The sequence below is a fragment of the Pecten maximus genome, chromosome 15 (genome assembly GCF_902652985.1).
Source record: "Pecten maximus chromosome 15, xPecMax1.1, whole genome shotgun sequence".
Classification (NCBI taxonomy): Eukaryota; Metazoa; Mollusca; class Bivalvia; order Pectinida; family Pectinidae; genus Pecten; species Pecten maximus.
In genome coordinates, this window is record NC_047029.1 from 29,549,292 (window position 1) to 29,565,571 (window position 16,280).

General features: G+C 36.4%; 1 protein-coding gene, 1 long non-coding RNA gene and 1 other non-coding gene across 3 annotated transcripts; 2 read left to right on the forward strand and 1 right to left on the reverse strand.

Moving 5' to 3' along the window:
- The first annotated feature begins 291 nt into the window (after positions 1 to 291).
- On the forward strand, positions 292 to 5,474 carry LOC117343939. The gene is made up of 3 exons (XR_004536103.1): positions 292 to 637; positions 981 to 1,080; positions 2,863 to 5,474. It is a non-coding gene; the product is annotated as an uncharacterized LOC117343939 (long non-coding RNA).
- On the forward strand, positions 2,131 to 2,201 carry Trnat-ggu. Its single transcript has one exon. It is a non-coding gene; the product is annotated as a tRNA-Thr (tRNA).
- Positions 5,475 to 9,955: 4,481 nt separating the features above from the next.
- LOC117343938 lies at positions 9,956 to 15,100 on the reverse strand. Its single transcript, XM_033906507.1, has 3 exons — positions 14,959 to 15,100; positions 11,245 to 11,436; positions 9,956 to 10,204 (listed from the first exon to the last, which is right to left on the reverse strand). Exons 1-3 carry the CDS (start codon positions 15,023 to 15,025, stop codon positions 10,152 to 10,154), a joined length of 312 nt encoding a protein of 103 aa, XP_033762398.1. The 5' UTR covers positions 15,026 to 15,100; the 3' UTR covers positions 9,956 to 10,151.
- Positions 15,101 to 16,280: the final 1,180 nt, after the last annotated feature.

Here is a 16,280-nt window from a genome sequence, read left to right on the forward strand (position 1 = left end):
TGGAACTACATTTTGCTTCGTGGCTGCTATGATGGTTACTACATATAAGATCGTGCCAAAAACTGTGTTATAACACTTTTCCGCGAAAACGGTTGTTCACTTTGCGGTGTCACTCCAATGTAAAAACAAGAAAAATATGTTTTATTATAATTATTATACAATGCTTTAAAGGGACTAAATGGCTAGATTTCCACTTAAATAATATATAAAAAAGGGTATACGATTTAAAATGATGTAAAAAGTTATGTACTTTATGTTAATTATACATTTCAAAAGTGTCCATAACAATTTGTTAAAATTTAATGAAAAAAAAATAAAATAAATATGATCAACCTAGTAGCTATTTCATATTATTATTTTTCGATGTGTGTAAACAAATACCTATGCGTACCTATGCGCATGCGCGATGCGGGAAATTGGAAACATCATAACAAAGATGGCGAACACCCGATCTAAGTGGAAGGGTTCTGAATCAGTTTTAACCGAGAGCACGAAGAAACGAAGAATCGAGAACGTGATTTTAACTTCACAAAGACGAACACGTATCTTAGAGACAGAGCAAGCAGATGGCATCAGTTAAATAAGACCGAAGGGATTAAAACAGACCCTCCTTTGGCCAAGCTAATGCCTTGAACAGGTTAGTTGACAGCACTGGACTTCGATGTTTCGTAGATCAACTGTCGTGTACGCCCAGATGATGACTTGATAGTACTTGTTGGTACATAATTATCATAAATGGTAACAACTGATATCGAGATTAAGCTTAAGAAAGGTCACGTAGTGTTAACACGGCATGAATCGCTTGGTATTGGCCTCCACAATTCAGAAATGGGCATACAAATCGAAGGGGGCGCCCAAGAGGGGATTTTGACATTTTGTCAAATTAATCGTATTATACCAGAAAGTAAACTTGATGACTTTATGCTGCCTGTATATTACACATTGAGTTTACATTGTGTTATTAATATTCCGTTGTACAGTTTTGAAAGCAAGCCTGAGATCTACATGTAGAGCGTCTGGTCATAAAGAAACTGAAGCCATCCAGCCACTACGGACGACACAATTACTAGTCGCTCTTAGGTATGTTTCATAGTAAATTAATTACTACGTAATCCTAGAGGCCATTAATTAGCAAATATTTATATAAATCATTAGCATTTGGATGCGAAGGAAGAACATTATTTATTTATTGAGTCGTACAATTAGAAAGTCGTGGAATAGTTTCTGTCGATGCTTATTTAACATTCAAAATTCTCATAATTATACAACACAAGTCATGTATCACTGTAAACTGTTATTACGTTGATTTGCATATTGATATAGATATATGTACGTATATAGGCGTCAAGTTTGATTACATGTTCTGGTCTATGTAGTATATGACATCTTGTAATCAGTTTAAAAACATAACCAATTCCTATATTGGTTTGTAATCAGATACCACCAACCGATCAATTTTCGATAACATTTTTTTTTTCTAATTAAAGAGGCTTGCCCGCAGAGAGATCAGAAAAATTGGCTAATAGAAAAAGATTTTTTACACATGACAGATTGTTGGAATTGTTGAGTTTTTCATTTTATTTTCCTTATAAAACGCTGAAAAGTGATATTAAAACCTCATTTTTTAAATATTATTTATTTAATCGCAACCCGCAATAAGTCCCCGCTATAAAGTGGAGTCTAATTTGATTGACATATCAAAGAAACAAGCACATGCACAGTGCCGCACAGTGATAACTTCAAAGGCAGCGGCGATTTACAAAGAAGATTTGCCGTTATATTTCATACATTTCCCTCTCAGGTTGAGTTTTAAAACGTCTTTTAAATACATATTCTGTAATTGTTTTCAAGAAATAAGGTTGGAAAGCCTCTAATTTTGTCACATAGAAACATGTACTGAAGTTTATTTAGTGATCGGAGATGTGCCGTTTATCGGTCCGTCTGCGGGTAAGCCTCTTTAAAATGAATGGATTTGAAATATTGTTTTTGTTTAGCAGCTACGTGTCAATAAGAGATTTTTTGTAATTAATATTTTGAATCTGAAAAAGTGAATCAATCAGTTTTGACCACTATAATTCATGCATGAGCTGCATGCATGTGTAGCGGGACTGGACTGGGTCGATCATCAGTGACCAGGTAGCTCAATTGGTAGAGCATCCGACTGGTGTTCGGAGGTCCGGGTTGGAACCCCGGTCTGGCCGCTTACGTTACATTTTCTCCTCTCCTGTTAAACATGTATACATCCTCTACTGTTAACACTCGTTGAAAATTGCTGAATTCCTAGTGTATTTGGTAAGATATTGTGCAATATTGGGAATTGAAAAAACTTCTGGAGTATCAATTTTGTGAATTTAGTAAAATTTTTTTTTTTTTTTTGCATTATATATTGATACTGATTGTTTCACCAAATTAATGTAATAACACCATAATTAGTAAAGTTATTTCCCATCTTTATGTGCTTCATTTATTTGACGTCTTCGATACCACATTATGATGTCACATATACAATATCATGCCTTAAGATGGTATTAGGCCTGAAAACAATAGCGAAACACAATATATGTTGTCTTGAATTTACATTTTTCAACTATTGATACTGGTATACTTATTTAAGACCCAGCAGAAGCCTTGATTGTGTGTAGAGGCCTTGAATGTGTGTTGAGAAAATGTTGACAGGCAAATTATTTGATGAAAAATCAGACAAAATATCCTGAAGAGCCATCTTTGCATGATAAAAAATGACTGCTATGTTTCAATATAAGGCATGATTATGATATTGCCAATTTTGCACATTTTGTTGGTTTGTGTAACTGGAAATTACATTGATTTTGTGTAAGAAAATATCTTTTTTTCTTCTTATAGATATCACAGGATTTATAACACAAAAGTTCTCGGAGGACAATAGTGCCGTACAAGGTGGAAAGGACATACCAACACATCCAGGGACTCATCAATCTGATAGTGGCCAACAGAATAACGGATAGAACTGGAATATCTAAACCAAAACCCTTGCATTAAATAGATCCCAGAAGATTCAAACTCCTAGCCCATGTTCCTCCACCATCTACTGCCCAAATGGTTTAGGAGAAGAAATCCCAATTAAGATGAATTGGAGTAATTGAAATTTTGAGACTAATCACGTTCCAGAGACTATTACTTTTGAATATCTGTCCTTACGTTTAGTAGCTGACCTGGTCCGAAGGACCAAGGTGAGTATGCCATACTGAGGCGTCCGGCATTCGTTTGTCAACATTGTGAACACAATATTTGAATAACTTGAGTAAATATCAGAATATACCAAATGATAAAACTTTATACGCAGCCATATATCGATAAGATCTCGGACAACTTCAAAAATAGAAATTATTGGACAGTAGTTTGCAGAGTTATTGCCCTTTGTAATGGTCTTATTATTAACTTTTTTTTAGTGCACTGGTCAGAATGGAAACTCTTTTAAAAATTCTACTAGTCCTGAACAATTAAATGGATTTGATGAAATTTGGTCAGGAGAATTATGTGGCAATGTTATATGTTGCATAAATGAAGTGTCATCATCATCTGAGTGGCACCTTTCGGGGCACAATAAGAGAATTACCCAGTATAGCAAAAAAAAAGATTAAACTCATTTTTTTTTCAAGAATTACATCTAGTCCACTTGTAGTTTGAACCATTGTTGGGAGAGGTAGTTCAAAAGTAGAAAAATGTTTGAAATGTAACTTAAATTTGAGTATTTTGCCATCATTACTGAATTATCCAGGTTAGCGATGCAGGCCCTCTGGGCCTTTATATTAGTTTATTGGTATAATGTTACTATAATAGCTTAGCTGTTATCCATTCCATAAATGTCATATGATAATCAGTGCAGCCTTAATTTCAAAATTTATATAATCTCAAGAGACCAACAACATTGTCTGGTCTGAAATTTAAATGCTATAGTCAAAAATGATTATTCATAGCTGTACATGTGTGCACTATTGAAATATTCATGTTAACACTCACAAGTAATTCATAAACTCTCAAAATTCATTGATGTCAACACCCACTAGTGCTCAATAGCCTTTAATGTCAACACGCACTAGTACTCAATAGTCATGGATGACAACACTCACTAATACTCAATAGTCATTTATGTCAATACTCACTAATACTCAATTGTCATACAGTCTTTAATGTCAACACTCACTAGTACTCAATAGTCACGGATGACAACACTCACTAGTACTCGATAGTAACATATGTCAACACCAACTAATACTCAATAGTCATTTATGTCAACACTCACAAATACTCAATAGTCATGTATGTCAACACTCCATAATACTCAATAGTCATTGATGTCAACACTCAATTATCACTGATGCCAACAACTGTCATTGATGTTAAGTCACTAGTCAATGCTTACATCTGAGCAAGACAATAAATACAATAAATACAATGTGGTAAATTCTTTATTTGCATGTTTGACTTTTCTCAGTGTTTTCTATATCAAAACTATTTGTGAGACAAATTGTACTGTGCATTTACTGTTTTGTGTATTATCAACATCATAAGTCACTGTTCTGTTGATATTCTGATAAATTAGGGTTGCATCTTTATTAGGTCACCTGAGATGAAAGTATGAAGTGACCTATTCTAACTGACTTTTGTCCGTCGTCTTGCGTTGTTTGTCTTTAAACAATTTGTCAGTAAGCTTTCATGGTCAAAAGGTCAACCAAAACTGTGGATTACATAGGGACCTGAGGGGCAGGGTCAAATTGACTAAAATTTAAAAGATCTCAGCTCCCAGATATTTTTTTTATATTTATTTTATTTTTAAGACATTATCAATACATAAATACATAAAAGTCACACACACAAACGCACATCGATTCCAGTATGACTGGTTTGTTATCAACATATATAGTCTTAATATCATCTTCAATGTCATCATTACTTATATTTTTCATCATCATAGTCTCATCATCCTACTTAAACATTAAAATCATCATCGTAATACTAATCATCATCATACTAATCGTCATCATCAACATACTCATCCCCATCATCATCATCATCATAATTTATATAGGGAGATCAGCATTTGTTTTGATTTCTATTGAAATTCATTCCAACTTCATTAATATTATCAGCATGTGATGACAGCCTGGTGGCATGCACATGTTGGCCCTGACTGACCTTCTGGGCTGATGGGCGAGGCTAAAAAGGGTCAATTAAATTGAATATTTCAAAACTCAGGTGACCATTAAGGCCAATGGGCCTCTTGTTTTACATAAGCCAGTATCGTTGAAAACTGATGCATATGAAATATTGTAAATAAAACAAAAGTTTTCCATGAATTCAATAATTTATTTTGGTTTCATATCAAACTTTTTCACTGCACAGGTGTTAAAACAACTTCCTTGAAATAAGATAATTCAGCTTATGTGTATGGGCAAACAGACAAGGTGATTATGAATAAAATGCTTAAATTTTCACGTTTTCTATATTTTCTTGACCTTGACCTCTACCCATATATAGTTAGACTGCATGCTCTGCTGACTTGCCAATCAAGATGCTATTGAGGTTGACTGAAATACAAGAACATGTAACATATAAATGAACATAATTGTACATGTAGGTAAACTTGAGAATAGTCCAATTCCTCAATCCATGACTGTCATTGAGACTGTCAGCTAATCATTGAATTATTAAAACAGTATGGACATCAGTTTTGTGAATTAAATATCTCATTTATATCGATGATAAATTGATATAAATGAGATAATATATTATTGATATAAATGAGATAATCAACAGTACTCCTATCCATCTTTTACCATGTATCATTGTTATCCATTTGTTAACATACATATTTAATTATATAATTCATCAAATAACGTACAAGACTTTCAACAACATTTTAACTACAATCATTAAACAGAAGCAAAGTTAAGTGCAAAAACTACTAACTCAATGAAGGTTCCGATTTTTAATTAGGATGTCAATCTGAAAGGCCGATGGAATTCAAACAGTCGAATAAATTAAAATTTTCCTGGTAAAACTAAATTACTTTTTCTTATATCTAGACCTACAGTTTGTGTATTGCACACAGTGCAATCAATTTACAATGTCGATCTCCATTAATCAGATTTAAATCGAATTCACATTTTGGTAGGCCTAACACGTTAGTGATCGGCCTTTTTTTTTTTGTATGTTACAACAGAGACATATATTGTATAACTGTTACGTCGTCGAAGCACTTACGGTCATACAAAATAGCAATTCCAATTTGAGTTTACACTTCGATTTCTTACTTTGGGACGATATTGAATTGAATGAACACTTCAAAGATGAATAATAATAATATTTTCGTAGTTCACAAAAAACGAAACGAAGTCCCCTTTGGAGGCCCCATTGCCGAATGTCAAAATTTCACATGCTACTTCTGAGGGTTATTACGTACTTTTATCTGTTTGAGCTCTCAATCAACAATAGTGAATAACGATTGGTATTCCTAGAGACCGTATAAGCCATCCGATTGCAAAGTAATCACATGTTCTACATCCACGTGACAAATGTTTACACTTATCTCGATTCCATTTTCGTCGGGTGAAAGCGAGGATACCGAAATCATGTGACGCACTCGGCTCTCTCCGATGTAAACATTGCCAATATTTCACAAAAAGTGTCATAATTTTGTAAACAATCTAATTTCAAGTATCACAACGCTTTCCGGAAATCAAATGCATGTAGAAATTATTGAAATCTAACCATTTAGTCCCTTTAACAGACAAAATGAAAAATAGTTGTGATATGAATATAAGGAGTAAAATCTATTTTCAACATTCATAAGGTCATAACAACATTGGTTATCTGGACATATTTATTGTTAATCGCTAACGCGATTTATGGAATATGGCAAGAAGCCAATGCTAGTATTACCTCATGAATGTTAAAAAAAATTCCACCTGCTTCGTTTGCTTGACGACCCTTTTAACTACGATTTAAAGCAAAATTGTTGAAAAATTGCATGAAAGCTTTTTGCTACATTTAAAGGGGTCAATTTGGCTCTATTAATATAAACGACTTCTTCTCTGAAACCAAGCAAAGGATATCGCTCCTATTTGCCTGGTAGCATCACTATGGGGTGAGGATTCAAAATTGTACAAATGGTGGGGCTGACCCCCTGGGGGCCTGGGGGCCTGGGGGCCTGAGGGCGGGGCCAAAATGGGTCAATATACCTATATTTATATCAACGACTTCTTCTCTGAAACCAAGCAATGGATATTGCTCATATTTGCCTGGTAGCATCACTATGAGATGGGGATTCAAAATTGTACAAATGGTGAGGCTGACCCCACGGGGGCCTGAGGGGCGGGGCCAAATGTGGTCAATTGGGCTATATTGATATAAACGACTTCTCCTCTGAAACCGAGCAATGGATATTGCTCATATTTGCCTGGTAGCATCAGTATGGGGTGGGGATTCAAAATTGTACAAATGGTAAGGCTGACCCCACGGGGGCCTGAGGGGCGGGGCCAAGAAGGGTCAATTTGGCTATATTGATATGAACAACTTCTCCTCTGAAATCGAGCAATAGATATTGCTCGTATTTGACTGTGAGCATCCCTTTGGGGCCAGGATTCAAAATTGTACAAATGGTGGGGCCGACCTACCTGGGGCCTGAGGGGCGGGGCCAAAAGGGGTCAATTTGGCTAAATTGATATAAACAACTTCTTCTCTGAAACTAAGCTATGGATATCGCTCATATTTGCCTGCTTCAACCCCCGGGGTAGGGATTCAAAACTGTATAAATGACAGAGCTGACCCCCGGGGAGCTAAGAGGCGGGGCCAAAAGGGGTCATTTTGGCAGAATTGATATAAACAACTTCTTCTCTGAAACTAAGCAATAGATATATCACTCACATTTGTATGGTAGCATGGTCATGGGGTGGGGATTCAAAATTGTACAAATGTTGGGGTTGACCCCCAGGGGTCGGAGGGGCGGGGCCAAAAGGGGTCAATTTGGCTATATTAATATAAACGACTTCTTCTCTGAAACCAAGCAAAGGATATCGCTCCTATTTGCCTGGTAGCATCACTATGGGGTGAGGATTCAAAATTGTACAAATGGTGGGGCTGACCCCCTGGGGGCCTGGGGGCCTGGGGGCCTGAGGGCGGGGCCAAAATGGGTCAATATACCTATATTTATATCAACGACTTCTTCTCTGAAACCAAGCAATGGATATTGCTCATATTTGCCTGGTAGCATCACTATGAGATGGGGATTCAAAATTGTACAAATGGTGAGGCTGACCCCACGGGGGCCTGAGGGGCGGGGCCAAATGTGGTCAATTGGGCTATATTGATATAAACGACTTCTCCTCTGAAACCGAGCAATGGATATTGCTCATATTTGCCTGGTAGCATCAGTATGGGGTGGGGATTCAAAATTGTACAAATGGTAAGGCTGACCCCACGGGGGCCTGAGGGGCGGGGCCAAGAAGGGTCAATTTGGCTATATTGATATGAACAACTTCTCCTCTGAAATCGAGCAATAGATATTGCTCGTATTTGACTGTGAGCATCCCTTTGGGGCCAGGATTCAAAATTGTACAAATGGTGGGGCCGACCTACCTGGGGCCTGAGGGGCGGGGCCAAAAGGGGTCAATTTGGCTAAATTGATATAAACAACTTCTTCTCTGAAACTAAGCTATGGATATCGCTCATATTTGCCTGCTTCAACCCCCGGGGTAGGGATTCAAAACTGTATAAATGACAGAGCTGACCCCCGGGGAGCTAAGAGGCGGGGCCAAAAGGGGTCATTTTGGCAGAATTGATATAAACAACTTCTTCTCTGAAACTAAGCAATAGATATATCACTCACATTTGTATGGTAGCATGGTCATGGGGTGGGGATTCAAAATTGTACAAATGTTGGGGTTGACCCACCCCCCCCCCCCCCCCCCCCACAAATGTTGGGGTTGACCCCCCCCCCCCCCCCCCCCCAGGGGACTTAGGGGTGGGGCCAAAAGGGTCAATTTGGCTAACTTGTATTTTAATGTCACCTTGACCAAGGTGAACAAATGTAAAATGTCTTCAAAATCTGTTGATGTGGTCGATATAGTCAACAAGTTACAGAAAAACAATATCACCTTGCTTTTTTGATATTCAGAACGGTATCCGTCTTTGCCAAAAATATTTAGTGACATAAATGTAAACAAATTTCTAGATATCTTATGCACCGAGTATGGTTGGTAACAAGACTTGTGGTAGCGTCATAAAACTAACTATTGATGACTAACGTTCCTATGACCCAGATTGAACTATTTAACCCCAGGATCAAGTAGGGGGTCGGACCCTGAGGTTTAATATTTCATTTTGGGTCAAAGAAACGTGTCCAGCCCTTACGGTTACAACAAGACCTGATATCTTTCTAGTGGTGCTGGCTGTAAAACAAACAATCAAAAACAAAAACAAAAATAACAACGTATATATAGACCAAGATCGAACTACTTTACATTATGACAAACGGAAACATCTGTATACATTCTACTTTTAAGATCTGACCCCCCAACTCAAAATCTGTGTAAAATAATAAAAATAATAATTCGTCTTTTCGTTGTTGCGCCCATCAATAATTGTGTTTTTACCTTTAATTAGCTTTATTGGTTTTCGGGCCTAACCAATACCGTATGATATAGGATAGTTTTGGGTAACAACATTAGCAGTTAACCTTTGAACGTTTGTACAGTAAAAGTTACTATTTGATACATGTAGAACGCAAAAAAAAAGCGTTTAATAAATAGTAAACCTGTCACGTTAGTAAACAATACTTCTATTGAAAATGAAATACAGAAAACGATACACATTAATGAAGATAACTCTCTGAAACCTATTTCAGCATTACAAATTCATGACTTTCATAAACAAAAACAAAAATGTTGAAAATGTAAAGCACAACATGAGGCGTAAAGAAGATGCACTTTTTAATTTGCGAAAACAATACATAAGTAAAAAGATTTTACTCTACATGAAAGCAATATGTTTTCCAAGCTACATTATCTAATGGTCATTAATTTGCGAATACAATATATAAATAAGCAATTGCAACACTGTCCATAAAACATCGCGGTCCTTTGTTCTTTGTTAAATGTTCTGCCCTGGTCACGCTAACCACCGATGATCTTGTTTCCTAATTGCATTGTCTTCCACCCTTTTGCCGCTGCAAAGAAAGACATCAGTCATTATTATTACTGTGTTAAATAAATTGTACTATGTAAAATGGAACAACAGCAAACCGACGGAATTTAATGAGCGAAAAGTTCTCAAATGCAATAACAGAATAGCCTGGGTGATTAATTCTCGATCAGTTAGATTTGGTGTTAATGACCTAGAATGCTTTATAACATATCATGTTTGTGTGTAAATTTTATTCATGGTTTGGAGCTTTCAATTTTTTTCTCGTGATTAGCCCAATTCAACAATAAATAAAAGTAATAATTCAACTATATTCGTTGTATTCATATTCGTGGGTGGCATATGAAAGTCATGATTCTATTTAGTTACTGGCAGAGCTTTTAAAATCATAATCATCCAACAAAAGAGCTAAAATAAATATATATGCATGTGCTGTCTCAGCAAACTTGAGCGTTGATGTACCCCTAGTCAAGACACCGAACTGACGTCATATCAAAATAATGTGATCGACAATGTATCTACAATCAAGAGACTTATACATGCACAATTAATGGTAAATCAAAAGGCATCATGGTGCACCCATCTACAAACCACATACATTGTATTGATACAATCGACAAACGTAAGGCACCAAAATGACGTCGTAATTATGACAAGTGATCTAAAATGCATCTACAATCGACATATTAATGTGACTTATGATGAGAACGCGGGACACGAAAATTGCGTCATATTTATGACATGTGATCTAAAATCCATCTACAATCCAGAGACGCATACAGTTATTGGGGAACCCCACAAGGCGTAGCGATGATGTCATATCTATGTTAAATGTATTCCTATTCCAGATTTGTCTTGTAGTCATTGATTAACACTAGCCATATGAATAGATGAAGGACAATAACACCTGGAGTGTCACTAAATGTCAGATACCAGTTACAGTGAATATCGTGTCATAAAAAACTGAAAAGTAATTATGACAACAGTATGAGGATAAGTTAAGATACGCGAATGAAGGATGAATGTAAAGGAGGAACAAGAAGGACAAAGATGTCAGTCACGTACGTGTTAAAATTATGCAGTTGAACATAATGTACATCCCTCCAAGCTGTTGGCATGGTTGTTTGTTAATACCGACGATGCGGTACCCCTTGATGGAGTCCACTAGGTGATCAATGGCAGCCTTCTCAGTGGATGTGACGGTTGGAGCTGGTGTGCCGACGTCATTTCCTTCTGTACCGTCTTTTAAGTTCGCACCTGGGTTGTGAAAACTGTATATTTAAGCATAAAACATAAAACGAATGGCATACAAAAGTTCTTTAATTGCATTTGTACTTAATATATATTTTATATAACATAGTATCACAAATGACAAAGGAAGACAACTGACACGTGCCCTGACCGGGCCTCGAACTCACGATCTACGGCACCCAATCGCCTAGCCAGAAATGCAAACAGCTAATACCGTTGCGCCACATAGGCGTTCTTAAAAAAGGAACGTTTCAATGGCGCAGTGATGGTCGGCCCGATACCCTGATTATGATCATTGTGGAAGTCGTCTATAAGATTATATGAATACCTGAATCGCAATGTATTAACATACATGGATACGAATTGTACATATATTATAAATATTTCTCTCGGTAACAACTACGGCAGGAAATTCAAATCTATATCTTCGGATCACTAACACATAGTGTATATATTTTATATATAAATAATATCAATAGTATATCATACCAATGTATGTACTTACCCTTGTTGGTTTCATCAACATTCCTTAAATTAATTTTCCCATAGAAAGCATTATAAGAGTGGCTAATCAGTTAGTTCGGGCCCCTTACAGGGCTTCACGGGCAACATTTTGTTTTTATTATACCTCAGACTTGTATCACAGCTTCTGATTAGTGAAAACCATGTCACGTGATTAAAAACATTCGTTATGTCACCCTCTCGTGAGCCCTCCAAAATCGTTATGTCACCCTCTCGTGAGCCCCAACTCGGAACTCTCTTCCGTAACGTCTTCAAAAGTAGTCGAATCAGAGAAGTTCCGAGTATTCTGCTTGACAACAACAATGGCTGCCGGCGGACGCTATCGTCTGCCAACAGAGGAGGAATTGGCGAAATTATTGCAAGAAAAGGATTCTAAAAACACCAAAAGGGTCATCAATGTGGCCGTGGATTCCTTTAGACATTTCCTATCTGCAACAGGTAGGCCTAGACCAAAGGATTGTGAAAACTTCGACGTCCATACATTGAAAGTTCAACTGGGAGAATTTTATGCCGGGTCCAGAAAGACGATGGGGTACCTCTTAAAAACTTTTCTTAAAAACTGTTGATAGTAATAAATAAACTTATTGATACCAAAATTAATTCACTTATGTTTTTTTCGGTATAATAAAACAATTACTGCCCTTGTTCCGAGTTGACATGAATATTTGCCCACCCTTGAGGTGTCATGTCACCCTCGGGCTACGCCCTCGGGTGACATGACACCTCTCGGGTGGTCAAATATTCATGTCAACCCGGAACAAGGGCAATAATTGTATAATATGTCACCCAAATAGTATTCACTAACATCTACATTCCGTGATGTATTTTCCTTAATGACATTAGTAAATAAAAAAACAAATCTACGTATATTAGACTGCGTACTGCAATTTACCGTGATCCGGTCGTGTGTAAAGACATATAGTGATTTTTCCATGTCAACAATCACACTGCCCTATCTCAAATATATGCCTCGGAGGATTGTACAGAAGACACAAAGCATTCAGCACATTACAAAACAAATTCCGAGTTAGATACAGTAGAACCAAAATGAATTGAACTGCATCATACAACTTATGTGTTAACGCCATATGCTAGCTGATCTGAAATGAAACCTGCTTAACGTCCTTTTGGCTTCAGGTTACTAGTATAAGTTTTGATCCGATACAAAATGTTAGTATACAAGTTAAGTTTGAGAACAGGAACTAAATGACATTAAAGCAAAGTGTATTTATCGCCAACCCGAACAAAACCCCGTCAGACCATGAATTCTCTGACATTTCTTTGTAAATACCATGCAGTTATTAATGCAAGACTTCTGTAAGGAAAATGGTAGATACTGAGATTAGGCATGACTACCACTACGAAGGCTTCTCCTCTACTGCTATCTGTTGATTGTCATGTGGATTTCAAATGTCCAGCTCTTGTGGCCCAAAATGCCAGTCCATGAAATAGGCAATTATGTCATTAAGCCATACAAAGGTACATAATTCACACCTTGCGCTCGAGAATACGACACTTCTTGCCAACAGACGTAAATCACAGCAAAATGCATAATAATATCTCCTTACATTTTACTGGTTGTAAACACAACGCTTCAACCTTCACCACAAATGTTAATATGGCCTGAATCCACGATATGTGGATACATGTATTTTTCGCTACGTTATTAGGATCGTACAAAATAGCATGCAAAATATTGGCATATTTCAATAAAATGCAGTTTAATACAGAAGGGTCAATGAATTAAATGAATGTCATCACACAGCTGTTTCGTCATACCAGTACTCGTCAGAGATGCTGAGAGCTTCTAAGCGCTGATACATAAGAAGGAAATTCAAAACAAGTCTAACAAAATATCAAAATCTTGGTGTATCCAAAAATTCCCTGAGTGATGATCGGTTTATTACAACACCGATCTATTTAGAATTACGGATCTTTTACACCTTCTGATCCAGATTTTGACTTTTATTTTTACCTGTTTTGAAGTTTTTGTTATCGTCCACTATTAATTATTTTAGGAACTTATTAATACCATTGGTCGTCCTAGAACGACAAATCAATTATATTGCAGTTTCATTAATTGTTGGTACTCACTACTGTATCTGACGTTCATTTTGTTAAAGGTGTAAATGTCTTGGTGCCTTTTGTACAATTCTTTTTTTTAATATTTTAACACGCTTGCTACTTACAAATAGTGTACCATCCTACATACCTACAATATCCGATAAGTACTGATTCTAGTACTAAACTCAATCTTTAAAATTATTAAAGTACTTGTGTGACTTTTGTACAAATATTTAAGTTGTTAAATTTCTAATAGTATTGTGAATTACTTTGATGAACAAATTTTAATCAATAAGGCGCGAATGACAAAGTAAGAAAGTTAAAATGGATAGCGAAATCCAATAAGACATTAAACATTCATGTGAACATGGATAGAGGAATCCAATGAGACAATAGGCATCAATGTGAAAATGTATAACGAAAACGTATCCATATACATTGAAATAAAAACAGAAAATGTGGAACAATACTCGCAAAATATATGTTTTACATAAGAACGGTCAAGACGGCCTACCATCTATAATTTACGTAAATAAATCATATAAAATAAACATACAAAAGAACGTACTGATTTGAACATTTCTTATATGTTTAATCTAACAAATGAGATTAGGCAAAAAGTATCACTTTGAAATACCTTCTCCTAAACACATGTATATTTTAACCTATCTGTAATTTTATAGAGGAGACTTGCAAAAAAAAGAGAATCATAATTGGAAATTGAGAAAGGTAAAACCAGGGAAGATGCAAAGAAAAAAAGGGAAGTGACATCAAATAATAAATTAACAAAGTAATAAAATATATATTCAGAAGCGTACATAACTTTCGGTATCAAAACCAACAGTCAATTATTTTTATCAATCGAGAATAAAAATATTTTGCCGAATATTTAGGCTATAGCGCCTGTAACTTTATCATAGAAGATGTAAACGCAGCACCTACCACAAGCGATAGTTACACACAGACCAGCCACGATAACCGCCGTTAGTGCTCCCGTCGTCCGCGCCATTGTGTTTGCTGTCTTTGAAGAACCAAGTGTACAGTTCTCGGCTCCACTACATCATATATGTACCCGGTGGATTAACGATGGAAAACGTGGCAAAGCCATGCCTATCGAGGCATTGGTAGGCGGTACGTCAACTACACCACGGCAACGAGTTTAACGCCACTCCCACCTTTACTAATCACGATAGCCGGGGAAGAGTATCGCTCTTTCACAGCAGGCGTAGAGTAAAGAGCATCATCATATCGTCATCTATCACGGCATCCATTTTAACCAACATCGCCCTCTTTAACGTAAAAACAAAGTGTCAACATAATATACGAATGTTCACCTGTTAATTCTGCTGTATATTAAAGGCAGAAACGAGAAATCAAATGATCGGGTGACGTGGTCAATAGCAACTCGCCTTTTACAAGACTGGTGTTTTAAGCCAATTAAGCCAATCCAAACCTACAACTTGGCGACATCGAATCACCACTAAAATCAAAATAACTGTTTCGTCATTATCATGATTCATTTTCTTGAACTTATATAATTTATTTTTAAAAGTAATTAGTTCATCTTAAACGTAAAACAAGTTGTAGCAGCTTACAATACCAATGACTCTTGCTTGCCCAGATGGAAGTGAGCGAGGGGTATTTCTGTGACAGAAAACCGGAGAACTCTGGGAAAAGCCACGTGTTCGGATAAGTGACCCCATAACTATTCATATGTGATCGAGGAATATAATTCCAGCAGCTCAGGCGAAATTAAGGCTAATGTGTTACCGCTTTACCACCATACTATACTATGTGAAAGGTACGTATATGAACAAACAAACAAACAAACAAACAAACAAACAAGCAAATCTTATATGTGAAAGTTGCCTGTGTTACCACTATGCCCCCTTTATAGGAGAATTCAACCACCATTGTTCATCTGATTTTGATCCCAAAAGGCATTAAGCAAATAAACCAAGATTGCCTCAATGTCCAATATCAACATTGATATACATGTACTACTTATATAAAAATTATATAATGACACAATCACATCATATAATAACGCAAGCTCATAATATAATGACACAATCACATCATATAATGACACAATCACATCATATAATGACACAATCACATTATATAACGCCACAATCACATCATATAATGACATAAACACATCACATTATGACACAATCACATTATATAATGACACAATCACATTATATAATGCCACAATCACATCATATAATGACATAAACACATGACATTATGACACAATC

Coding starts and splice junctions, on each gene's coding strand:
- LOC117343938 (XM_033906507.1), bottom strand. CDS start 15,025: ATGGCGCGGACGACGGGAGCACTAACGGCGGTTATCGTGGCTGGTCTG. Junction 11,437..14,958: donor GTGTGTAACTATCGCTTGTG/GTAGGTGCTGCG, acceptor TTCACAACCCAG/GTGCGAACTTAAAAGACGGT. Junction 10,205..11,244: donor CAACTGCATAATTTTAACAC/GTACGTGACTGA, acceptor CTTTCTTTGCAG/CGGCAAAAGGGTGGAAGACA.